General features: G+C 52.4%; 7 protein-coding genes across 7 annotated transcripts; 3 read left to right on the forward strand and 4 right to left on the reverse strand.

The window, feature by feature from the left end:
- Positions 1-757: 757 nt before the first annotated feature.
- BBA_03585 (UDP-glucoronosyl and UDP-glucosyl transferase family protein) lies at positions 758-2,394 on the forward strand (the record flags this gene model as incomplete). The annotated part of the gene is made up of 3 exons (XM_008598682.1): positions 758-1,305; positions 1,363-2,022; positions 2,109-2,394. The coding sequence occupies 3 exons, from the start codon at positions 758-760 to the stop codon at positions 2,392-2,394; spliced, it is 1,494 nt and encodes a 497-aa protein (XP_008596904.1).
- Positions 2,395-2,608: 214 nt separating this feature from the next.
- Positions 2,609-4,935, reverse strand: BBA_03586 (Sec1 family protein; the record flags this gene model as incomplete). The annotated part of the gene is made up of 5 exons (XM_008598683.1): positions 2,609-3,233; positions 3,284-4,124; positions 4,186-4,571; positions 4,622-4,838; positions 4,896-4,935. The coding sequence occupies 5 exons, from the start codon at positions 4,933-4,935 to the stop codon at positions 2,609-2,611; spliced, it is 2,109 nt and encodes a 702-aa protein (XP_008596905.1).
- A 1,911-nt stretch (positions 4,936-6,846) lies between these two features.
- On the forward strand, positions 6,847-10,956 carry BBA_03587 (C-x8-C-x5-C-x3-H type zinc finger protein; the record flags this gene model as incomplete). Its single annotated transcript, XM_008598684.1, has 1 exon — positions 6,847-10,956. One exon carries the CDS (start codon positions 6,847-6,849, stop codon positions 10,954-10,956), a length of 4,110 nt encoding a protein of 1,369 aa, XP_008596906.1.
- Positions 10,957-11,343: 387 nt separating this feature from the next.
- Positions 11,344-12,235, reverse strand: BBA_03588 (translin-like protein; the record flags this gene model as incomplete). The annotated part of the gene is made up of 3 exons (XM_008598685.1): positions 11,344-11,821; positions 11,890-11,986; positions 12,064-12,235. The coding sequence occupies 3 exons, from the start codon at positions 12,233-12,235 to the stop codon at positions 11,344-11,346; spliced, it is 747 nt and encodes a 248-aa protein (XP_008596907.1).
- A 2,077-nt stretch (positions 12,236-14,312) lies between these two features.
- On the forward strand, positions 14,313-16,358 carry BBA_03589 (Peptidase S8/S53, subtilisin/kexin/sedolisin; the record flags this gene model as incomplete). The annotated part of the gene is made up of 5 exons (XM_008598686.1): positions 14,313-15,061; positions 15,116-15,310; positions 15,384-15,938; positions 16,013-16,138; positions 16,196-16,358. 5 exons carry the CDS (start codon positions 14,313-14,315, stop codon positions 16,356-16,358), a joined length of 1,788 nt encoding a protein of 595 aa, XP_008596908.1.
- Positions 16,359-17,094: 736 nt separating this feature from the next.
- On the reverse strand, positions 17,095-19,970 carry BBA_03590 (chitin synthase 1; the record flags this gene model as incomplete). The annotated part of the gene is made up of 3 exons (XM_008598687.1): positions 17,095-17,809; positions 17,862-19,708; positions 19,791-19,970. 3 exons carry the CDS (start codon positions 19,968-19,970, stop codon positions 17,095-17,097), a joined length of 2,742 nt encoding a protein of 913 aa, XP_008596909.1.
- Positions 19,971-24,164: 4,194 nt separating this feature from the next.
- On the reverse strand, positions 24,165-24,734 carry BBA_03591 (PRELI/MSF1-like protein; the record flags this gene model as incomplete). The annotated part of the gene is made up of 1 exon (XM_008598688.1): positions 24,165-24,734. The coding sequence occupies one exon, from the start codon at positions 24,732-24,734 to the stop codon at positions 24,165-24,167; it is 570 nt and encodes a 189-aa protein (XP_008596910.1).
- Positions 24,735-25,224: the final 490 nt, after the last annotated feature.

The following is a 25,224-nucleotide window of genomic DNA, read 5'->3' on the forward strand; positions in this document are numbered from 1 at the left end:
CGGATTTACGATAGCCAGGGTCAGAAGAAGAATGAGGAAAATCAGCGGGCCACGGTGAGGGATATGTACCAGTATGGATGGATGGGCCTGGTAAAGGCGAACGGGATATGATTCAGAAGCTCAACTTTCAGTGGGAGGGCTTGTAACTGAAAAGACTCTGAAACTGGATAGATTGATAGGCCAAGGCAAAAAGGTATCCGTACTAATACTGACCATATGAGCATGTCTATGCGGCGCTCGGAGGATTTAGTAAAGATCATCCTGGCTCCGCGGCGGGGGGCTGGGGGCGTGAATGCGATATAAGCATAAGAATCAAATGATGGTGGACTCTTCTTGGCGGTGGAATGGAGCTCAACAACACGCTACCAAGTACAGAATGTTACAGAAGACCGCCTTGGACATCTGTTGACCTTTGTCCCTCGGCCGTTTGCGTTTCTCTCTCCCAGTGAATAGTTATTTACTCCAATTCTCCAAATGCCGAGCTGTGCGGAGCTTCCGGCAGCTCCATGGTCACCGAGACCAGACCAGACCGGCTCCAATCATGTTAAGCAATGCCTGAGGGCAAATTAAGATTTTTTTTTCCCCGTATTGGTTATCAATTATCCTTGAAGAAAACCATGTTTTTCAGCATATGAGATAACTTCTCAATTGTGCTCTAGTCAGGTTAAATTGAAAACAGTCGCCGGCGAGCTTTGCTCGAGAGAGCGGCTTGTTCTTGTCGAGCCAAAAAAAAAAAAGAAAAGAAAAACATAAAAAAATGGCAAAGCAGCGACTTTTATTCCTCACCAATTCCGAGCTCGGCCAGGCCAATGTCCATCTCGCGGTCCTCGAATGGCTTCAATCATCCAAAGCCGACGTCGAGCTGCACATTTGCTCATTCAACCCTCTGCGGCTGGCCGTCGAGGCCCTCAACGATGCAGCACAGGCGACTGGTGGACGCGATGTTGCCTTTCACGAATTGTCGGGCCCGACATGGAAAGAATGCCTCTTTAACCGTGCTGAGCATCAGTGGCAAGAAACTACGGCCTTGGCACCGACAGTATGGAATGCGTCGCGCGCCGCGGTGCTGATGCCCCGCGTGGTGGTGCCGTGGAACGCCGACGAGCTGCTCGACTTGACGCTGCAGGTCAGAGATATTGTTCAGTCGGTCGAGGCCAACCTACTCGTTGTGGATAATATTTTGACTCCTGCAATTACCGTTTGCTACAATATAAAGACGCCGTGGTGCGTCTTGTCGCCAAATACCTACCGCGAGTTCATTCTGGGCAGCCAGCCTCGATACGAGTCATTCTGGAAGCATCCGCCGTAAGTGCTTGATCAAGGTTCATCCAGCATATCTAACTTACTCTGTAACACGAATAGGACCGCATCTTTAATACCCTATCCTGTCCCATTCTACATGATCCCCGCTGCCTTGTATTACCAGCGAGAATGGCGCAAGCAAGGCCTGAGTAGTTGGGTACACAACAATGCGGTGCATCTCTGGGAAAAGACGGACAAGGAGATATTATATGGAGACTGGGGTCGCCTGTCATACGATGTCCCCAAGGGCCTCAAAATCTTCATACCCAGCAACCCGACCGTCGACTTTCCGTTCTCCGAGATACCAGAGCACATTGTTTCTTGTGGACCAATCGTGCGATCGACAGCCGCCATAGAGGAAGCCGATCCCAAGTTGGCAGCATGGTTACGGCGGCGGCCGACCGTCTACATCAATCTTGGAACGCACGTGGCGTATCAGAAAGACACCAACATGCACCTTGCGGGTGCCATCAAGTGTCTGCTCGACGCTGCAACACATCAGAAGCAGGATCTACAAGTGCTGTGGAAGGTCAACCGGGGCAAGACTGATCAGGAACCGGACCATTCCGACTTGTACAAGGAGGCTGGAGTTGTCCAAGATGACCAACGACTATTGATTGTGGATTGGTTATTGTCGGAGCCGACTTCAATCTTAAAGTCAGGCTCCGTCGTATGTTCAGTCAACCACGGTGGTGCAAACACTTACTTTGAAGCAGTCAGGTATGACGACTCCCCTCTAACAGCTTTTTTTTTTTCGGCACTTTTTTTTTTCTCAGAATGTTTAGATGAGCTGACTAAAAATCCAGCGCCGGCGTTCCGCAAATTGTCCTGCCAGTGTGGCTCGACACTTATGATTTCGCTCGACGAGTAGAGTATTTTGGGATTGGCAAGATTGGCAACTATCACCATGCGCCGCAATGCAGTAAAACTGAGCTGGCACCAATTTTGGTAGAGGTCGTGCTTGGAAAAACCGCAAAGGCCATGCGCCAAAAGGCAGCAGAAATGGCAGCGGCATGCAGCGCAAATGGGCCTGGCTGCGAGATTGCTGCAAGAGGTATCCTAAATTTGCTGGCAGAAAATCAAGGGGAATAGAAGATATATCCAAGTTTAGCAAGTTGAAGACACTTTCCGTAACTGTCCGCTGGTTTGGATACCTTCCAACCATTTACCTCAGGTCAATGAGATGAGCAACTTCGCCAAGACGAGTTCGTAGCGTGGAGGAAACACCAAAATGAACCAGTGCGCCGGACACTGTTGATGAGAAACATTTGATATGGTAATATTTACTGCTCTGCTCTGTAATTAATTATGACGAAAGCTCCTTCCCGAGACGCTCTAGCTCCTCCGAAATAAATGCCCGGGCATTCAGCAGCTCTGTACTGCCGTATACAACCCTCTTCTTCGTCTTTTCGCCGCCAGCTCGTGTGACCCATTCTTGCAGGTTGCCATACTCTTCCATGCTGCCACCACCGACCGTGAACACGACAGCCTCGCTGAAGCCCTGCCTTCTTTGGCCAAAGCTTGCGGCCTGTCCAGGGCCAGCTTGGCCAGGCATGCCGCCAGGCGCGTTTCCGCCGGTACGCATGGTGCTGGGGGGCGGCAGTGTACCGCGAGCGTTTGCGGATCGCGGATCAAAGTACAAGTAATGCTCTGTCTTGGCAATGGCCGAAGAGGAAGCCGTAGCAGGCTCCATAATAGACTCTACAATCTTGGTAATGGTAAGATCTCGGTCGGCGGGAAGGAAGTTCTTGACGCCGCTAATCAGAGACTCGAAATTAGATGACAGGCCAGTCGGCACGCCAGTTTCTTTCAAACGGTCGGTCAGGCGCGAGGAAATAGACGAAAATCTACCAAACAGGTCGGAAGACGCAGTTTGATTCGAGTTGTTGTTGATTGTCGTAAGCTGTGTCATTTTCGTCGTGGCACGAACCCTGTGCCATGTTAGCCGGGAATAGTCACTGGCAGTGCATCCATTACTTACTGTCGAACATAGGACAAGGACGAAACATCAGCTCCAGCCTCAGCAAGCGCCTTCTCAAACGACTCAAAGTCGGCCCGAGCTACCTCTTGCTCTGTGCTCAGAAACCATATGACAAACAGTCGTAGTTTATCTGTGGAATCATTGCCCTTGTTCTGATCCTTGATGATTTCCATGATCTGAGCCTTGGTCTGCTTCATCACATTTTCTTCCACCTGGAAGAAATTGTCCAACTGACGGTCCTTGATTCCGGACAATAGCGCCGCCAATATGTTCATGTGCATGTCAAGCACACCCTTTCGTTCTCTCATCTCAGGAAGAAGTGTTATTGCTGCCTTGAGATGTTGAGCGCTGGCGCTAGTATCGTTCTGCAAGTCTTCCAAACTTGAAACACCAGTCTTTTTCGTTATGGCTGCCGTCTCCTCTTTGTATTTTGTGAGCTCGGCGTCAATGTCCTCGGCAACTTGAGGGAAAGGTACGAGCGCATTTTTGGCCCAGAAGAAGTCGCTAGCGTTCAGGTCATAAGCTTTCTTTGAAGTACCTCTGCTGGGGTTACTTTCGTCAACCGGAGTTTCGATGGTAATGCGGTTGAGCTTCATGTTCAGAACGTCGTGGACCAGTGACTGGTATGTCCAAGAGTGAGAGAGCATCGGTATCAAGTCGACGTTGCGATCGAGTAGGATGAGAACCGGTCTTGACTGTGGCGTACTGGCTGCTGCTGATCGCGAATTCGAAAACAGGTTATCTTTGGAGTTGAGGATATGGTCGCGAAGCTTTCGGTCAAGCCTCTGTGCTACCATTTCGGCAGCGGCGCCCTTTGGACAGCGGATGATGGGAATGACACCTGAATACGATCGTCATTAATTGAATCGACACAAAATGTTTTTGCCCTGGTGCATGCTTACCCATGGTGACAATGACGCTAAAGAGACCGCTGACTATTCTGTCGACGACAGCTTCTAATTGTTCGTCGCTCGTCTTGGCGCTATTCAGAGCCCAGTAAGTGTGTTCCTTTTGCATGCCCAAGCTGAACAGATCTGGCTCAGCCACAATAAAGTTCAGATACTGGTCAAACAACTGCGCAATGTTCTCCGAGGTTCCGGCTGTGGCAGTCTGCATGGCGAAATCCTCAAGAACGACGCGAGGCATGGACGAAAGCAAGTTGATGTAGGCAGGTGAATAAAGGCCCTTTTGTAGATCGTTGGTAATGGCCTGCATATTTTGTGGTGAAGGCTCGAGCAGGTAAATGACTGGTACGTCGGGAATTTGGTGTCGGACTGTTCCAATGTGCCTATCCATGGTTAGCCGGCCAGCGGAGAAGGGCGATGTGATTACACATACATGTGCATGGTGACGCCCATTGATCGCAGGTCGCTCACACGCATTACACTGCTGATAACATCTCTTCCCAGGTCATCGAAGACAAGGACTTTCCAGATCGGATTGCCATCGGCGTCTAGAATAGGTGCTACTGGTGCCAGGAGGCCATTGGCATGGACCTCTTCACCTTCGCTCGAGTCGACCGTCTCGTTGAGGTTGAGAATCTTTTTCAAAGAAGCTGTACTCTATATTAGCATCATTGAAACGGAATATTGCCGCACCCTCGCTGGCATACCAATCTGGCGATCGCGCAGACTGTTTCCTTTGGTCGCCATGGTTAACACTGGCCCTGGAAAAGTAGTAGCGGTCTGGTTAAGGGTTGCAAATGTATTCGCAACAGTGAACTAGGAAGCCAATCCGAAAGTGCTGCCAAGCTAAACAAAGACGAATTTCATGCGCAAGGCGCTAAGCGACATAAGTTGGTGTTGTCGTGCAAGAGGCCACGATGACAGCTCTGAAGCAGACAAGTTGTTGGAGCTCGAACCCCACCAAAACGTAACTGGAGCGGGTGGCGGTTGGAAGCTCTGGCGGAGGTTCACTGTAGAGTTCACCTGCCACCAGCCTCGGATTACAGTGGATGTTGTCCTTGTGACGGGCTAGACTTTGCAGCAAAACATGCCAATGATGCGCTGTAACCTCGCCGCAGCGGACTTTTAGCGTGGACGAAATTCAAAGCCACGGGCACCAGCCACATCAAAGCTTTGATGCCTCATTTACCAGGCACACAACGCGGACTCCCTTTCTTACTTTTCGTGCCCAGCTGCAGCTTTCTAGCGATCACATCTCCCCATCATCCGCGACATCAACAACTAGCCCTCCGGTCGCAATTAATCTAGCGTCGCGAGGTCTCGTGAGGCTCACGGCGCCGCAGATAATTACTGCTGCCGATACTGGTGTCGCGCCCGATCCTACATATTTGTCCTTCGCAGTATTGAAGCTGCAGTCACGGCGTTTGTCAAGGCTAGGCACCTGCGCAGGCTTCATATACTGTAAACCATCACGAGAGGTCATCGATTGCGCAACCTCATCCACCCAGATCGCATCATTCGTTTAAACTGCCTTGCACAGGAGGATCAATTGGGTATGCTTCTCTTTTATTCCCTCCTGGCTACTGATCCTCTTCCCACACCCGCACCCGATGTCCCAGGCACCGTTCGCTGCCGCGCCTGCTGCATAAATCGAATTCATCGATTGTATATTGTGATTTCTGGCGTCTTGTGGATAAACACGTCGAGATTAAAGCGTTGGCCAATTAAACTAGCAACAAGGCAACAAGTTGAAAGCTCGCTCTCGTGCCGCGTCTTGGTCGCAACACTGGTGTTTCCTTGACTAGCGCAGTCGAGGTGAAAGTCGAAGAGAAGGAAGACCGGGAGCCAGTATCGCAAGTATCCCCGTGGTTCTGTACTGTGCCATCTCAGACCTTTTCGCGCTTCGCCTCGATGTGCCTCTGGTCGCGTGCTACAGCACGAGAGTCTTGGCATGCAACTACGAGTTGCGCCTAGGCGTTCGCCGTGGTGTATCTCGCTGGAGGCATAGGCAGAACAACAGCTGCAGGAACCATTCTACGGTTGGCGTCTGACACAAACCTTTAATCAATCTCCCCATTTCATCGCACAATACGATTGGCAGCTCGCCAAGTTATTTTGCTCTCAACAACTACAGCCTTGCGCTGTCGGTCGCAATCCCAAGTGTAGCGACCCAGGTTGTGCGAAATATTTGCAACGGGACAACGCGGCCAACCGGCGCAGCTACAGTCTTCTCTACGACTCATTTTTCCATACACCAATGATCACCGCCAATACCACATAAAACTTCTCAGGCTAATCCTCCCTTTTCTCAGATCGCTGTCGCCCTGGCTCTTCACGAGTGCAAGCCTTGTACCTTTGTACCCCCGATTTGGAATAGCGCGCTTCACCACACCACCCTCCTTGTCCACAAGTATTGTTGTACCAAACCAACGCGGGTAAGTACCTGTCGCTCTCCTCTCTTCCGCAGCTCCCCATCTTTACCTGAAATGGCTTCGTCACGGAGTCCATGTTGGTTCTGTCCACACCATTGCACCGTTGCCCTGTGGATACAGATAAGAAACTGGTTTACTGATGCTAGTTCATAGTAATAGCTTTTTTTTCTTTCTCGATACGCTGATGCACTGTTCATGCTGCCATATATAATTCTCTCTGGTTAAAATGCAGTCGTGGTCTAACCCCAGCCAAGACGACGGCAACGGGCAGCAGGATGCATGGCAATCTAGCTTTGGCTATGGCGACGAAGGAGCCGCTTTCGATCCGAACCAGCAATGGGCCCAGCATATAGCAGGCCATCCGACCGACTTTTCAGACTTTCACCAAGACCCTGCGACATTCTTCGACGCGTCTGCTGCACCTGCCAATCCTTACATGCAAACACAGTCGCTACATGCCAGTTCCACGAACCAACCGACGTTCCAGACACAACAGTATGGTCAACAGGGACAGGATGTCATTGATCCTGCTTTCCATAATGTACATCCCAATTTGTATGCACATGGAGCCAAGCCGAATGCGGGAGGCAATGTCGATCAGTTGGACGGAGGGCAAGCGTACGCCCAGCATAACTATCCTTACCCTCCTCAAGAAAACGGAGCGTTCCGCCAACAACCGCAACAATTTCCCCAAGCGCACTTGCAGCAACATCAAGTCAACCGTCAGCCAGAGCAGCATGGTGCGTTCGCACAAAATCAGCAGGTAGCAGCTCAGCCACAGGGTGCATTTTCTCACAGCTCAGGCCATGCATCTAGTAGTCAGACGCAGTATCAAACCGACCCCCGCCTGAGCTATACCACAGAAAGGCAGCAATTTTCACTGCAGAATGAGCAACTTGATGCACAACAGCCATCGAGACAGGCTTATCGAGATGGGATGCATACCTTTCATGCACAACCAGCCGCTATTCAACAAAATTCGATGCAGCAAAATGCGCCCTACATGCCAAATGCTTATCCATCTGTTGACGCGGCGGGTTCCGCCATCAAGAAGAGAAAGAGATCTGCAAACTCGGGTTCTGAAGGCTCGCAGGATTCAACGCCAGAGGTATCAGGAAAGAAGGCAGAAGACATGGACGGCTTTCCTGCTCCCGTACCCTCGGCTGAAGACCAAGATCAGCTCATCAAATTCAATAAGCGCGGCAAAACCGCCCAAGCCAAATACCCATCAATAAAAGGTCTGCCACACCTCGTGTTTGACGGAAGTATGAAGATGCCGGCTCCTAAGAGCTATGATAAGCTTGCACCCCTCGTCACGCTACCACCTCGATCCGGCAAGGCCATGATACCCGAATTGGGCTATAGCCTACCTTGCGAAATTCAAGGAAGGTTCACGAGCCAGTACCGCCCGGCACCCGACCGAGCAGGCCTGAATGAGAGACGTATGGAAGCAAAGGATCTCCTGGACCAATTCGAAGCGTCTATGAAGGCTATGGGCAAGCGTCGACCCAAGTACACAGAGTATCCGCATGCGTTCAAGGAGCAGATGAAATCAGACGAGGCTGTCAAGAACAAAGCTGGAAAAAAGGCGAAAAAGGAGCTGGAAGGTGACCAAAGCAAGCCTATTCGTTCCGCTGTGAGGCCGACAGATCCTGTGGAGGCAGCAAGCTGGGACGCTATCGGTATTGTGCATATTGATCCTTCCGTTGCCCGTACTAGCTCGTCGATTGCGCAGCGCGTGCAACAGGCCGGTGACCTATTCATTAAACTAAGAGGCGATATGAACAAGGCGAAACAGGAGCTTGACCTAATGATCAAGGACAAAAAACCAGAACCCGAAGTTGCAGCAAGCAAAGCCGATTATGAACAGAAGAAGGAAGCATTTTATCGTGCCCTGGACTCAACAGTGGAGTATGCTGACGACGCCGTCTTGGATAATCTGGGCGGCCATCAAAAACTTATTCTCAGCCTGATCAATGCTTTAATATCTTGCATCAAGGCGGCTGATTTTACAGGCAAACTCCCCAAGATTGTTCTTGAGCTCATCTCGCTCTTCCGCATGACCAAGAAGATTATTGACACCACAAACTTCGAAACTGTGCGCAAGCGCTTCGGTGACAAGGGTGACGCGGACATCAAGGAGATCATTCAAGACATCAATGCCAAGATCAAAAAGGTCACGAAAGCAAGCGAGTCTGAGACAGCTACTGGCTATACGGGCACATCAGCCGCTAGTAGGGCAAAGGCGGTAGCCAAACCAGCTTCTGATGCGACGACGAAGCGAAGTCGGGAAGACGACTCGGACAGCCGAACCGTCAAGAAGGTTGTTGTTGAGCTACCGGGCAGCTCTCTACTGAAGAAACTTGCCCAACCGAAGGCGCAACCGCAAGCAATCTCTAAGCCCGCTGCAAGTTCCATTTTGCCCGGCAAAAGCAGACCAGCTGTCAAACCCGTCCCCAAGTCAGAAGTTGCAGCCAGTGCAAGTAGCCCTGCACCTTCTAGTGACGAGAAGTCAAAGATCTCGGTCCGTAAAGTATCCGACAGCAAGACCGAGCCAGCGAAGGTGTCAGTGCCGAAGCCAGCGCCGACGGCAACATCTAGTGCACTGTCTGGCATTGCATCACTTCTGGACTCAATCAATGCACCAAAGGCTGAAGCTGCTGCTGCTGCCACTGCCACTAAGGAGGCTGAAGTCGAAGACGACAGCGAGCCTCCTGCGGCAAAGGCGAAGAGGCTGCGAAAGTTGGAGCGTCGCAAACTGCGTGTTACGTGGAAGCCGGATCATGACCTTGTTCAAGTCAGGATTTTCCAGAAGGACGATAACGAAGATGAAGGACGCGCCATGAATATGATTCGCGATGCAGCCGATGACAAGTCTGAAGGCATGATGCTGAAGCAGCGTGTCGGGATGGATGAGGATGAGGACGATGACGATGTCCCGTACCAACCATGGACTGGCCCTGTAGAAACGGACTTTTCTGGGCTAACAGCAGATACGAGAAGCAAGAATTTTATCACTCGTGGTGGTACCGTTGACTTTTCGACTGAAGAGCAGAAGCGTATCGCTGAAAGAGAGCAACGGGAATTGATGGCTATATACACCGACCCCAATGATATTCCGCCAACGCCGAAATCACCCCCTCTGGATGCCACGAAGCCTACTGTTGCTGGCAAAGTTGGGCAGCTACCAAGTGAAGATCCCAAGTTTGCTGAAATTCAGCGACGCTGGGCCGATGAGCAGCAAATGGGTGTGGACCAGGCATTGCTTGCGGCAGTGCAGCGTCTTGATGCCAAGCAAGGTCCTGTCAACAAGCTCGATGCGATTCTTGGACGCCTCAAGAACAACAATTCTGCCTCATACGCGAATCAGCCGACCTCAGCTCCCGCTGCGGCCCAGCAGCCTATTTCGATCGCAGCAAGCAACGTTCCCCTGATTGCTGGCCTCGCAGCAGAAGAGGGTATCCTTGCGTGGCTGCGTTCAGACAAGATTGCTGCTTGGCGCGACCCAAACCCCGTCTATGGAGATCTCTCACAGCCATATAGATACGCTGACGCCACTACACAGGCTGCCGGCCAGGTTATCGAGGCTGTTGCGCAGTACCTAACAGGGAAGCCATACCCGGCCAACGCCCCTCCAGATTGGATGCTTCAGTACGAAGACAAGGTCAAAGAGTGGTGGTTTGGCTACAACAAGGAAGCACCAGCGAGGCAACGCAGAGAAGATGAAAGACGTGCCAGAGCTGCAGCAGATGCTGGACCGGCGGCTCTTGCACAGAGCATGCAAAACTGGTCCTACGCACAGCAGCAAGAATATGCACCTTACTTGGCCATCCTGCAGCAGATGAATGGCGGCAACTCAGCAGCAGCAATACCGCCTGCGCCTGCGCCTGCGCCTGCACCTCAGCAACATGGTCATATTAATGACAGTCAGCTGCATTCCATCTTGTCCGCCATCAACCAGGGTCCACAACAATCATCCCAACCCAGCAGCGATGCTGCATACCAGATGATGATGCAAATGGCACAAGGACAAGTATCACAGCAGCAGCAGCAGTCGCAGCTACAGGCACAGGCGTCGGGCGGAGACAAGGAACGTGATTGGGAGCGGGATGATGACCGGGATCAGGATCGAGGACGAGGACGAGAGTGGGATCGGGATCGCAGCCGTAACGACAACAACCGAGACGACTCATACCGCGAGAATCGGAAAAAGACGAAGGCGACGCTGCCGCCGCATAAACCGGCCAACAAGGCTTTGATCGGCACCAAGGCGTGCACGTTTTGGCAGCAGGGCAAGTGTGCTCGTGGTGACCAGTGCACATTCCGACACGACTGAGGTTTTTTGCGAGTATTTCTAATGGAGTAAGGAGGGCGGAAAGCATCATATCTTGGCGTTTGGGCATCTAAAGCTACATCCAATATCTGGGTTGGTTGGTTTCCATTGCTTTTTTTGTATTTTTCATTTTCTACCATGGGATATGAAGGTCCCAGAAATGAATCTGTAACATCATCAAGAATTCTTTTTTTTTCTTTTTCCACGTGGGCTTTATCCAAGGTGAACAATATTATTGCTATGCTGGAGGTGGACGGCTTGGGATCTATTTGTGTTGCTGTACAGGTTGGCCTGAATTGACGCCTTTGCAGCACTTTTATTCTTACTTGATAGCCAATACTAGATGATGATTCGAAACTACCTATAGACAGATTTCACTAGATTGTTCTTTTATTCCGACTTCATCTCGGCATCCGCCGCACCTGGTCTCGGCACCAGGCCGCGCAGGCTCAAGTCGTAGACGACATCCTCGACCCTCTTGACGTCGTACTTGACGGCATCGGCCCTCTTGCGGAGAATGTCATTCTTGAGATTGAGCAGTTGGAAGCCGGCAAACAGGTCCTTTAGAAAGGCGCTAACGGTCAGCGGCAGCGCAAAGTCGCCGAGGGTGACGGCGTTGGTGGCGAGACGGCCGAGCTCCTGCGTCAGGTCCGTCAGGGCAAGCAGGTATTCTTCGATGGTGAGGTGAAAGGCGTCGCGGTCCTTGAGGTTAGTGGGCACGGCAAAGACGGTGCCAACCTGCTCGAGCGTGAGCAGCTGGCCAAGGTCGGAGGAGCCGTTGGTGAGGGCGGCGAAGCCCCCGAGCCAGGCGGTGTAGAGGACGGTACCGATGGCGTTTTGCATGATGCGCGCCCAGCGCGAGTTGTACCTGAAAGTTTCAAAGGTCAGCTGGTGAGCGCAGAGTGAAGGGAAAAAAAAGCAGGTGGGCGACGAAACTTGTAGTAGGGGTGCTTGGAGGCGAGCTCGTTGAGCTCGGCTACGATGACGGCTTCATCTTTGACGGCGGCCTCGAGCTGCGTCACCAATTGAGGATCTGGGTAGTTCATTGGTCAGCCGCGCGGGGGTAAAGGGGAGGATGCGTAAAAATGAGAAGAAGCGGAAAAGACGGACAGCTGGCGCGCGGCGTCGAGTGCACCTTTGTGAGCAGGCCTTGAGCGGCGCCGACGGAACGCTCGAGGCGCTGGAGGATCTGTGTGAGGGCGTCACGGATGCGCGTCTCCTCTTCGAGCTTGGACTCGAGGCTGGAAAAGATGGACGGATCGAGGAGGGAGTGCTGTGACATGGCTGCGTTGTGTGAGTTGTGTGTATGTGTGTGTGTGTGTGCGGTTGGAGGTGGTGAGGCGTTGTTGTGGCGTGAATGGCCGTGGGGGCGTCTGGAGCGGGCCTGAACGGATGAGAGATGCGATGTAGGCAGATCAGAGTCTAGAATACGTAGCAAAAGGTATTGCTTGATGATGGGGGTGCAGGGCAACTCCGGGGGATGTTGTAATCAGGCTTGGGTGATGCAGGTGGGTTTGCGGTTGGGGTGATGGCAGAGATTTTTGGTGGTGACGATGGCTCGTTGGCTGTTTTTGCTGGACTCGAATGCTGGGCGGTGATTCGAACACGCATACGATGTCTACACTAGCTTTGTAATGTATAAAAAATACAAAAAACTGAGAGGTTTTTCAGGAGTGGATTACGAAATAAACATATGAGACTTGAAAAGACCAATCGAAATTGTTTTCTACTATTGAACAATGCCAGTGTTGGTGCGTTGCGCGAACCTACAGCAGCGGCGTCCATCTTCTATCACAAGCTGCGGCCATAGTCAATTATAACCGGTGAGTTGTCGTGCATGAAGCCATCTTTTTTTTTAGCTCAATGCATATTTTTGCAACCAAGTTGTTTGAAAGTTCCAGCAGCTTCGAAATTCAATGTTGCGGGCGCAAGTAAGACTGCGAGAAGCCGTACCGGTGTGAGATGGAGCAAACAAACAAAATCGCGGAATTATTTCCAGCACCATTTATTGATGGCTTTGGTGAGTTTTCACCAACTTTGATGCATCTCCAGCATTGAAATCAGAATGTTTCGGTGAGTCCGATCAATGATGCCAATTTGTTCCTTGTCGGAGCCGAAATGGATGGCTGGCACGGGGCCAGTGCAGAGAACAATACTATGCTATTGGGCGCGGTTGGGAAGGAAATACATCTCCAAAGCAATCCATTATAGGAGCTAATGGGCTGCGCATCGATCGCTCTGACTACTGTGTGGCATCTCGATAGGATTGTCACATTTGCATCGAGGCAACAGAGGGGTTGGTAGAGGCGCTGATAGCCGGGCTACCCGCGACTTCGATACAGATCACAGAAAGCTTTACTAGTTACCATCTTCTAGCCCCTCTACTGCTAGTTGAGTATTCAAGTTGGGAGCTTGGAGGGATTCCCGCAGTTTACTGGGCTACACAACGATGCAAAGAGCCAAGCAAGCGGGAAAGCCCGTTCTTATTTCCTCTCTCTCTTCATGCACAAAGCAGCCCTCGTCGAGTAATTGCATTCTCTCCTAATCTCGGCGACCTCCTCGGTCTATATATGTCTGTCGTGCAATAGTGGTGATTTCGTAGGGCTGAGATTCCAGGAGCTGCCCTGATGACGAGGATAACACAGGTATATCAGAACCGCAAGATTTTCCCAAGGCATTTGCCAAATCCCGGCAGCTAACGTGACTCTGTTTGGGCCGTCGCCCAGGTTCAGTCGCACCAGCACCTTCTGTCAACCAACACGCGTCCAATCAACCAGTCATGCACCCATGGAGCGTCTGGATTGTCCAAAACTCAAGTTCCTAGACATGATAATTACACGATCACATGTATCACCGCCAAGTCTCATCCAAACCAACCAGATGCCATTCCGTCCCTCCCTCTCGGACTTGCCGTCCTGGTACCCGGCTGGAGATGGGTTACACAAGAGAGGGACCCCAACCAACCAACAATTGATGGCAAAATCATTTGCCTGAGAAATCCACATCACATCTCTCTGACCCCTGCCCATTGGGCCAGTGCCTGTAGCAATACGGTCAAGAGGTACTCCGTACTCCGTACCAAAGACGATGCCCGCACCAACTTGGACGCCCGAGGGGGCCATGCATCATGATTTGCCAAGGCTGACACTTCTCTTGCAAGGCTGCAGCATGCACGTGTGTGTGAATGAAAGGCACACAAACGAAAACAATCGATTTGACATTTTCTGGCTGGTTCCGCCCTCGATCTGTCGCACAGCAAGACCGTTATATAGGACCTGTCGGCTCCCCCCCCCCTCTCTTCCTTCGCACAGCAGCCGATCGCCCAGTCTTGTGCTGCCTCTGCATCGCGAATCAGAAACATGACTACGAATTACATCTCACGCCTCTCCCGCAGCGTCTGCCTCGTCGCGCTGGCCTTCGCCGCCGCCGCCGCCGCTCACGCCCATCCCGCCACCACGCCCGCCGTCGCGCGGCTCACCATTGGCCTCGTCCCCGGCGACGATGCCCTCCTCCAGCAGACCGTCCAGGAGCTGTCCGACCCCACGCACCCCCGCTACGGCCAGTACCTCTCCCGCGAGGCGGCGCTCGACCTGCTGCAGCCGGACCCAGAGTCCCTCGACGCGGTCAGGGCGTGGCTCCGCGACGCCGGGGGGTTACACGACGAGGACCTCGAGCGGCGCGGGCAGTTTCTGCACGCCAACGTATCGGCCAGCCAGGTGGCGTTGCTGCTCGTGAAGCGGGACGGCGACGGCGCGGAGAGTGGTCTGTCTGGCGCGTTTGCCGTCGCCGACGAGGCGGCCCGAAAGCACATTCGCATCGTGCACCTCGATAACCTCAACCGTGGCGTGCTGCAGAGCCGATGGCACGCGTTGCACGCCGTCGAGTCCTCGCAGCAGCCGGTACCGCCGCCAAGCAAGGATGTGCTGAAGACGGTCATGGACCGCTGCGAGGGCAGGATCACGCCGGCTTGTCTGCGAAAAAGGTACCAAATGGACAACGTTCCATCAACGCCAAAGAAGACGATTCTCGGCGTCTTGGGTTTTGGAGGGGCAAGTTTTACCCTCTCTTTTCATCTCAACTTGCACATGCTGGACAAGGAAATTCTGACGTGAGATGCTTTTTAGCAAACGGCGCAATACGCAGATCTCGACCTCTTCCTCAGAAACTTGGACCCAACAAGGGTCGGCTCCAACTTTACCGAGGCCCTTCTCAACGGCGGCCAAAACCAGCAAGGCCACTATCCTGCCGCAGAAGGTAATCTCGATATCCAGTACGCCGTGGCCTTGGCCGGCGCCAATGTCGACGTGCGCTTCCTTTCTGTCGGCGGCAGAAATCTAGACTTTATTCCCGATCTCGAGTCCGTACCTCCCTCTCGTCCATGTTTCTCCAACTCAAACCCCAATTAGCTAACACGCAAAAAAACAATCCAGCCTCCCCAAGGGCAAAAAGAGCTTTACAGAGCCCTATCTCGAGCTCGTCACCGCCCTCGCCGCGCTTCCGTCCGTGGAACTCCCCTCCGTGCTCTCCATCTCGTACGGCGTCAACGAGCAGCTCCTCTCCAGGGACTATACGCGGCACGTCTGCGACGTCTTTGGTCAGCTCGCCACGCGCGGCGTCTCCGTGCTCGCCGCCTCGGGCGACGCCGGCCCGGGCCAGTCATGCCAGACCAACGACGGCTCCGGCGGCACGCGCTTCCTGCCTGCGTTCCCCGCCAGCTGCCCCTACGTCACTGCCGTGGGCGCCACGCGCGCCGTAGGATCCCTCCGCGACGAGACGGCGTCCGACTTTTCCGGCGGCGGCTTCTCGGAGCATTTTGCGCGGCCGGCGTACCAGGACGGCGAGGTCGACGCGTACCTGGCAAAGCACGGCGCGGAGTGGAACGGGCTGTATAATCCCGACGGCCGCGGGATACCAGACGTGGCGGCGCTGGGCCACGATTATCAAGTCTACTCTCACGGCAAAGTTGAGAGTGCTGATGGAACAAGGTGCGTCGAGAAAAAAAAAATAATCGAAAAAAAAGCATCGTCTCGGCGAGAGACTTGAAACTAACTTGCAGCAGCGCTTCGACACCCGTCTTGGCCGCCATGGTTGCTGTTCTCAACAGCCTCCGCGCCCAAAAGGGAAAGCCGACAATGGGGTTTCTCAACACCTGGCTGTATAAAGCAAGCCGCTTCGCCTTTGATGAGTACGCATCAATCTTCTTCCCGCCTTCTGTCCCGAGTCCAACTAACCTCGCGGGCAGCATCACGACCGGAAAGACGAGCGGCTGCCTAGGAACTTCCTACGCGGGCCTGGGTTCCCCCAAAGTAGAGGGCGCTGGCTGGCCGGCCGACTGGGGCTGGGATGCCGCGACAGGCTTGGGGACGCCCAATTTTGCTCGTTTCCGGCGCTTGGCCTGTGTGTAGAGCAGAACCAAGGGAACATGGTATAGTATGTCGGGTGTGTAAACCGGAGTCAAGGTGGGTAAAGAAGATAATCGGTAATGGTGCATAACGCTGATGGGCGTACGGCACAGAATCAGAATCGTTTTCGGCATTTTTATAAATTACTTGATCGGTTTAGATTCAATGCATCTATTCAACAGCTTTTCAAAGGTTCTCCGAAGGTACAGACACACAGCAGCATGAAGTCTCCCTCGACGCCAGCACTCCGCTGAACCCAACTATTCGTGACAAGTGTGAAATGGAAAGAGAACAGAAACAAAAAAGAGTCGAAACAAAATAAAAACCAGCCTAGTTGCGTTGCGTGAGTGAATAAGCATGAACACGTGAATGGCCAAACAAAGATGCGGCATTCAACAACGAACCCACGTATTGCCGTCCGCGGGACAAATTCTGGCTTCCTGCCAGCAAAAAAGAATTCATCTTCATCATCAACGACTTGAACCCCTTTTCTTCTCCTTCAGCTCGTCAATGATGAATGAAGTGAAAGGTCGTGTGCGACGGGGGGGTATATTCCAGAAATAAAAAACTACAAATGGTGAAAAGGGCTGATGAAGGGGTAAACAGATATTTCCAGTACCAGACTAGCGGCAAGTAAAAGAAGATTTGATCATGAGGCAGATGGACACAAAAAAAACATAAAAGGACTCAAAGTACAGAAAGCGTCGAGTTGCGGGATGACATCACCAGCAAACCAACTTTAGACGCCACGGAACATTCTGACAATGAGGAACCACATGGCGCCCAAGAATTTGAACGCGCTCAGCACGGCGACACTCCACAGCACGACAGCCATGTAAATGGTGGTACGCTTGGTGCGCTGTTCCGCCTGTGTGGTATCGGGCGTGACGTCCTCGAGGCCGGCGGAGCTGAGGACGACGGCCACGACGGCAAAATTGGTGAGCATCCAGACGAGAACGACGCCGGTGCGGACGCCGCGGTAATAGTCCATCTGCTTCTCCTGCAACTGGGCGGCTGTCGGCGGTTTCTTGACTTCTTTGAACTTGGTGGCAAATACTTGGAGCTCGCGCTGGTACTGGGCATTGAGATCGCCCTCGTCGGGCAGGTCTGTCTTGCCTGTGCCGTCCTTTGTATTGACCGAGGGTAGCTTCTCGACCTTGTCGTCACCCTTGGTGCCCCATGAGACATCGTGCGTGTTGCAAAAGGCATAGACGTTGAGAACGTTGGTGTAGGTGGGCGTGAGGAGCATGTACTGAAGAAACGAGGTGAACATGTGCCACGGGTCAAACATGATGAGCGAGGCAATGAGCCAAATGCCAAAGGTGGACATGACGGAGACGATGAGTGTGGCAAATACTTGATTCGTAAAAAGCTGGTCGATAGAAAAATTGTGCTGGTTCAGATCGGTAATAATGGCATGGACGGAGATGAATATGGCGGCGAACATAAGATAACTGTAGTCGGTTAGCAGCAAGATCGAGTCAGGCGGCAAGTAGCGCAACTTACATCATGAGGATGGCCCAGAACCAGACCATTAGTGCGTACAGCTTCCCGGAGCCAGCAGGACGGTTGCCCATGGACAAGACGAAGCAGGTCATGAGTGACACGCCGTATAACCAGGTAAAGATGATGCTGAGAATTTGGCCGGTCCTACCGAGCAAGTCTTTGGCACTCAGGCTAGACGTGAGAATTCTAAAGACCAAAAAGAAGTTTCCGATGGCAAACCACGCAAAGATCATGTTGACGGTGTTGAAGACGAACTCGATGAAGAAGCCCATCTTACGCAGCATGGAGTGATCGGAGCGGAAGAATTCGTAAAAGTGCGCAATGGCATAAATAGCGGCAAAGAAGGAACCGTTCAGCCAGCGACGACGCTGCAAGACCAGTTCGGTGACGGTATCAGGCACATCGGTCTCGCCAGTTGCCGATTTGACGTACTGCAGGATCCAGTGACATTTGCGCTTGGTGACGAGCTCGAAGCAGAGAATACGATCCTCGGCGAGATACATGTTGGACTCGAACAGTCCGGCGCTGCTACCGCCGTGGAGAGTCTCGCCAAGAAAGTACTTTTCGAGGGGTCCCTGGCCGTTTTTATCGTTTTGAAGGGCGACGTAGCGGTACGCGGAAAATGCACCAGGCAGGACAGAGATGAAGCCAAAGGCGGACTCGAGCGGCTTATCGAGAATGTTACTCATCTTGTATTCAAAATTTTGCGTAGCAACCAGAGGGTTAAGCAGGTTCTTGCCACCGCGTCCCAACATGGCCTTGATTTCGCCACAGGCACCGCCGCACATGGGCTCGAGATCAAAGGCCTTCCAGAGGTGGTAGATGGAGTTGTGGCCGGGGCGCGTACCGGCGTCAAGGAGGACGCAAATGTTGGGATCGAGGACACGACCAAAGGCTTGGAAGAACCAGCGATGCGAATTGATCTTTTTCTGGTTCTTTTCCTTTAAGCAAAAGAGCATCTGTACGGGCTGGCGGCGGTGAACAAGGCCGACAACGTTATTCTTGAGGGTGAGGTGCGTTTGGGTAGTGTACTCGTAAATGTGCGCAGTGACGTCTTTGCCGTTGACCTGCTGCTTGGCGATACCCTCTTGGTACACACCGAGACCGGAGAGAACTGCCTTGGTTCGCTCGTTGATCTTAGCTCGACCGTCAGAGACGACGCAAACGACAATCTTTTTCCAGGCCTCCTTGCCCCAGGTCTTGCTGTTAGGGCGATTGCACATGTACTCAATGTTCTTGAAGACGCCGATCATGGTGCGCGTAAAGAGGACATCGTCCTCGTTGTACATGGTGACGACGATGAAGAGCTCGGTGTGGCGGGGCTTGGTGAATAGCTTCTGGCGAAGGGTAAAGTTTTCATTGTAAAAGTCAGAGGGGTCGCAGGTGGCGGCCGAGTAGCGCATGTGAGTAAACTCGTCGCGCTCACCGTGCGGGTTTTGCTGGAGGAGAATGGGAGGGACCGGACAGTCGAGGACGAGGTTGCCGCGATAGAGGAGAACTTGCTTTACAGTCTTCCACCTCTTGATGGCGGGGCCACCAGGAAGAGAGGGTTGCGTGGGAACATGATGCTGCGAGGCGTCGTCTTGCAGAAGTCGCTGGTCCTGCTGCTGCTGCTGCAGCGCGGGGTATCCAGTGTCGGAGTAGTCATTTTGCTCATAGCCCTGGTGATTGTATCCGGCGCGATCATATCCGCCATCGTAGCCGCCATCGTGCAGGCCAGGCTCGTAAGGCGAGTTGTAGTACTGGTCGTGATGCGCCTCGGGGTTAACGCTGTATTCACCGCGCTGCTGGCCGACGTGGCTGCCATGGTAGCCCGGGTCATACTGTCCGAGGGTGTCGACCGATTGCTGGGAGGAAAAGGAGAGGTTAGCATTGCGCATCGCAGGACGGGGAAGGGGACATGTGCGCGAGGAGAGGACGGCGACTTACGGCGGCATTAATGTTTAGTTGGTCAGAGGGCGTGCCAAAACGCTGAGGATGGCCGACGGAAGTGCTCGACGTGTCATATTGCTGGTGACCGTACGGTTGGTCGTCAAGTTGGTAGCCTTGATGCAGAGGATGGCTTGGAGAGGGCGTTCTGCGCTGGGGCTGCGCGCGACGAGGATCCATTGGATCGAGTGCGTTGCGCGGTCAAGTGAGTTGCGCCTTTACTTTTGCAGATTGGTATTCGCAAGTCGAGATTATCTTGTCTCCGTTTGATCGGTGCAAACGCTCGCTTTGCAGCAGATCTGAGCCACGGACCCTGTGTGCTTCTGGGGCCGGGGTCAGAGAGTTGATAGCTATGCTGTATGTTATGAAGGCTGGAGGAGGACTCAAATCTACTTCGTATTGTGTAGGTATTGGTACATCCGGACTCTGAAAGACGACAGACGAACTTCCAAAGTCCCGAGTTGAGTGCGCATCTTGCCTTTGTTACAGACTCACGTGATAATGCTAGTGGGTTTCAGCCAAAGAATATTAGGCGTCCCTGAATTAACTAAGATGGAGAGGAGTAATCCGTATGTATTATTTACTAGTTAATTACTATTCAAAGGGCTGGTCAAACAATCCAGCATTCTCTTTGCCAAGCCAACCACTGGTATGTGCCCGCCCTGGCTGCTGATATGTAATGGGTACATGAGGCTCCCCAACCCAGCCAGGCAACAGGTAACTAACTACCTAGTTAGGTGTCGGCTCGTCATGCAGCAATTATCAACCATCACATCGGCCCCTCCATCTTCTCGTCGTATCGCCTTGGGTAGCCCGCCACCAAGGCCTCTCTACGCCTTCCCCTCTACTGGTATCTACTTCGTACACAGCCTGTTGCTATTATTAGTTGCCATTGTTGATGCATCTCTTGGTGGAGGTAGGTGCAGCTAATGAATGCTAAATACCGCTAACTTGGGCGTCCCAGGCTCCCAGCCCACTAACCCACTAACCCACTCGACTACGGACGGATACGGAGAGGCAATGCTAGGTAATACTGGCTATTTACCAACCTACCTGGGGCTGGGGGTTGCTGGGTTGGATTTATTTTCCCCCTTTTCTAGGGGCTTGGGCTTTCCCGCCGGTACCAGCGAACTCCTCACGTTTCACAATTCAACAAAAGCTGTGTTGCAGCCCTCCGTTTGTAACATGTTGTCTCGTCATGTCGTACCGCCTCCTACCTTATCAACTCGTCTGACTAGTTCTATTTGACTCGCAGTTGCTTCCAACATGTCGTTACCTTTCAGCCTGCGCCTCACTTGACGCTCACTAGCTCGTAATCCACCCGATGGCGTCGTCACCTCTTATATGCAGCAGTTGTCGCAGGCTCTCGTGGCTCTGCGCTCGCGAGCCTTTGCCCCGAGATGTCAGGGGCTCAGCCTCTTTGTCCTATGTCAAACCTTGCCACTCGCTCTTGAAGCGCCGCCCTGTGCTCCGGTATTACGTGTCTTACCACCCGCAAAGCCGTTGTCGATCTTGGTCGGCCATGGTTAGCGGAGGCGCCAATCGCAGCCAATCAGCGACCATTGTTAAATCTTGTTCTTCCAAAAAAAAACCCCCGTCGAAAAAAAAAGGCCCTGTAAATCTGTCGAGAGCCCAAACTCTGTTCTCACACGGGAATAAGACGCGTTCAGTTGCTGGGAAAACCCGTCTTGCTAGCCCAGGTGCTACTTCGAGCGAAACAGATCTGTCAGATTTTCCTGTATCCAAGCACATTCTCGGCTTTGACTCAGTGAGCCCATTTGTTCAGGAAAGATATTGGTCGTCGAATTTCCACGACTCCGAATGCCGATCCTGCAGCTATTTGCCAACATAGTGTCTTTCCCCTGAAAATCTTCCCCAGCATGCCCACCAAATACATCTATAGATGCTAATTCGATGGATTTGACTTGGTAATCGTAGGGCATTCATAAAACTTCTGTCAAACTTCTATTCATCTTTCGATACACACGGGCGGCAGCAATCCGAATACGCAGCTCCTACCCAGCCCAACGGCACACTTGTCAGCAAGTCTACCATCAAAACACCCAGGATTTTGATGGCAATATCGCTTATGGCTGCAATCTGCTTACGTGTAAACTCAGTCAAGCATGCACTGTATGACTTGTTAGATCGACTGAAGCTGTCTTACAAAAATTGAAAACTTACTGGGCACCAAAGCTCATGATGTTGGCATCACATCTCGCACCACAGCCGCCTGCTCAGATTTGCTCTGTCTGTTTGTGGTTGTGCATGTCAATGTAAAACTCACTCGTTGCGCTGACCATCTCATTAAAGCCAGTTGGGCTCACAGTCCCCCGCCCTAGTGAACTGCGTGTGTCCAAGTCCGAACCAGTGACCGGCCTCATGAGCAGCCGTCACACCTAAATTTCAAACAGGGTGGGGGCTACCAGGAACAGTGTTGATCGCAACAACAATGCCATACAACTCATCGTCGTCTTCTTCAATGAAGCTAACCGAGGAATCAGCGAAAGCGATGGAGCGGAAGTCGATCAAGAACATGTTGAGTGTTGAGATGTTGCCCTTGTGCAAGCCAAGTGTCAACTCGGAGTCCAGCGCTTTAAAGGCTGTGAAGTGCGATTCATCTCCTAGGAAATCGATATTCGTCCAGTATGCATCTATTAGCTGGAAGGAAACATTGGCTTACTTGTAGTACTTGTTCAAGGCATCAATCTGCCTGTTGAGATCGCCGCGCTGTAAGCCTCTTAGTAAGTGTACTCTGTTATGGGATAGACTTGAAATATGAAACAACATACGCTAAAGAGAAACTCGGCCGATGCGTTGCTTTTGTCGGATATCCCTACAACATGCATATAAACGCCGACATTGAGCACACACGGCCATCAACGGCCAGCATCGCTGGAAGGAGGCTTGCCAGAGTTATTTCAGCGTCCTTGGGTCTGGGCTCCTCCTCACCGGCAGCAAGTGGTGGAACAGCGATTCCTAAGAGGGTTGTCGCGGGGTGGACGCGGCGCTAGAGCGTGTCGACGCACCCCCGTGTTTCCGGGGACAAGGTCCGTCGCCGTCGAGGACACAACAATTAATCAACAGCCAGACCATGGACAGCCAGTCATCCAACACTCATTCAATCAAAAGTTAGCTACCTAGATAGTACATATGAAGTCTATGCTAAGCATTCACCAAGTATATACTATGTGCCTACTGGTAAGTCGCTCGCTGCGCTCAGCAAGATATTCTCGCTCTACATATGTCAGCCGTCAGACTTTCATGTAGAGATTAGACTATCCGCTAGCCATCATACATCCCAATACTACTCTATGATGTGTATGCTATATGGCCGACCAGATGGGCCTTTCTCCTGCTCAAAAGAGGCACTCGCCGATGGTGCCTCATGCGAGCCCGACGCCAGCTGTGGTAGTGCCACGCTGTGTGCCTGACCCGGCTACGTTCTGCATGACCCGGAGTTCACATTATGCCTTCAAGCAGCTACAGTGGTGCAAATGAAGGGAGAGAGGGCCCCATACCATCCGCCTAGCAATGTAGCAACGCGGACGTGTTTGCTTGTGTAGGAATCCGATGTACAACTTGTCGTCCGAAGTTGACGACGTTGGAAGAGACTGGTCGTTGAGCAGTAGGTTCGACTTTTCCTCTATTCTGGGCAACTGTGGCGCATTCGCACATGCCCGTATGTATGCTTTGGGTTTGGGGGCGAGGGTTGGCAACAATGCTCATGAACTTCGGCGGTAGAATGTGTATGCCACCTCCTTACTTTCCTGTCTACCGCCGCAGGCTCATGGAACTCAGCGCCAAACATGGAAACGTGCGAGAGAACCATTCCAAACTACAGAAATCAAGGTTTTCACGAGTCGAGGGAGTAAGATATGGGTCACAATGAGTAGAATTGCATCTGTTTCTATCTGTACAAGAAAGACTTGGCAGAGCCATATCCGGCACCCAAGCTGCGTACTGCGTCATCAAAAGCAGCTGCATAAAAGAAAAAAGAAATAAACGACAAAAGCTCTCCGACTCCAGTTGGTACTGAAGGAGTGCTGTCAACCAAGATGAATACTTTTTCTATCGCCTATTACAATGAAGATGAATCCAACAAACGCCATGCCGATAATGTATGCGTGGTAAATAATGAGAAAGACTCCCGCCTTTGCGCCAAGCTAAGAATCGAATAATCAAAAGTTGGGAGTCGTGGTGAGAAACAAAAAAAGAGGGCGGAGGGTGATCAAGAGAGTTTCCATGTCGGAGCTGCAGTGAGTGGTGCAAAGGCTTTCCCACATGGTTGAGTTGTTGCATCGGTCGCCATCGATATGACGAGACCGGTGGGGGGAATCCGCCATTGGTCGACGGAAAAGGCAGCCTCTTCTTTTACATGGCCACCTTTTCGCGTAAAGCCTTTGCACGCTCCTCAGCAAAGACGATGCGGCTCATCTCGAGGACACGCTCGAAGCCCTCACGGCCCTTGACGGCATTCTCCTTGAAGCGAGTGACGAGAGTGTCCTCGATGGAGTTCTTGATGCGCTGCCAGCCGCCGCAGAGGGCGGTGATGTTGGCCGTCTGGGTAAACTGGGTTTGATGGTCGCCGAGGGGGCGGTAAACAACTTCCTCCTGAACGCTGACGAGGTTGCTCCACGTCAAGTTCTGACTGACCATGGTGACGGTACGGGTGGCCGGATCAACGTAGCTCGCCTCGTATACGTAGCTCTCGTCCATCTTGGCGCCCATGATGGACTTGAGCCAGTCCGGGGCCGACTGGCGGCACGCGATGAGTCGCTCGGTGCGCAGGATGCCGGTCGTGGGGTCGACGCGGCGCGAGAGCGTGTCGACGGCGATGACGTGCTCCGACTTGTTGTTCCAGGGGCCGTACTTTTGCCAGTTGGCCGACGATACCTCGTCCCACGAGTAGTTGAAGGTGACGGCGTTGGAAAAGACCTTCATCTTGTGTGCGTGCGAGTGCGTGGATTTGTGGCGAGAAGGGTCCGAAAGCAGGCAATGATAATTCGAGTGGTGTCGCGAGGTTGTCGCTGAAGAGTAAGAACAAAAAAAGAAGAGATGGATAATTGTTTGCCTCAGGGATGGATGAGGCAAGTCTGTTTTTTTCTCTTCCTGCTCGGCGCCTTTTTTTCCTAGGTCGCGTGCGTTTGGTGATTTATGCACTAGGCTTTTTCGAACAGTCTATCGTAAAAAAATCGTCGAGTTGCTCTCGTCGGCTTCTTTTCCCGCAGATGGAAAAGAAGGAAAGAATAAATATTAGAATCAGGAATCTATAATTCGTCTAGACGTCGATGGGTGTCGGAAAGATGACGGGAAAGGTGTGTGTGGTCGGTACGAGGTTGTTTTAAAAGAGGGAGCATGGTATGAAAAATGGCGACTTCGGATGCGGGTTTTTCAGGGGCGGCGTTTTTTTTCCAGTGGCGTATAAGGGCAA

This window comes from Beauveria bassiana (genome assembly GCF_000280675.1).
Source record: "Beauveria bassiana ARSEF 2860 unplaced genomic scaffold BBA_S00007, whole genome shotgun sequence".
Lineage (NCBI taxonomy): Eukaryota > Fungi > Ascomycota > Sordariomycetes > Hypocreales > Cordycipitaceae > Beauveria > Beauveria bassiana.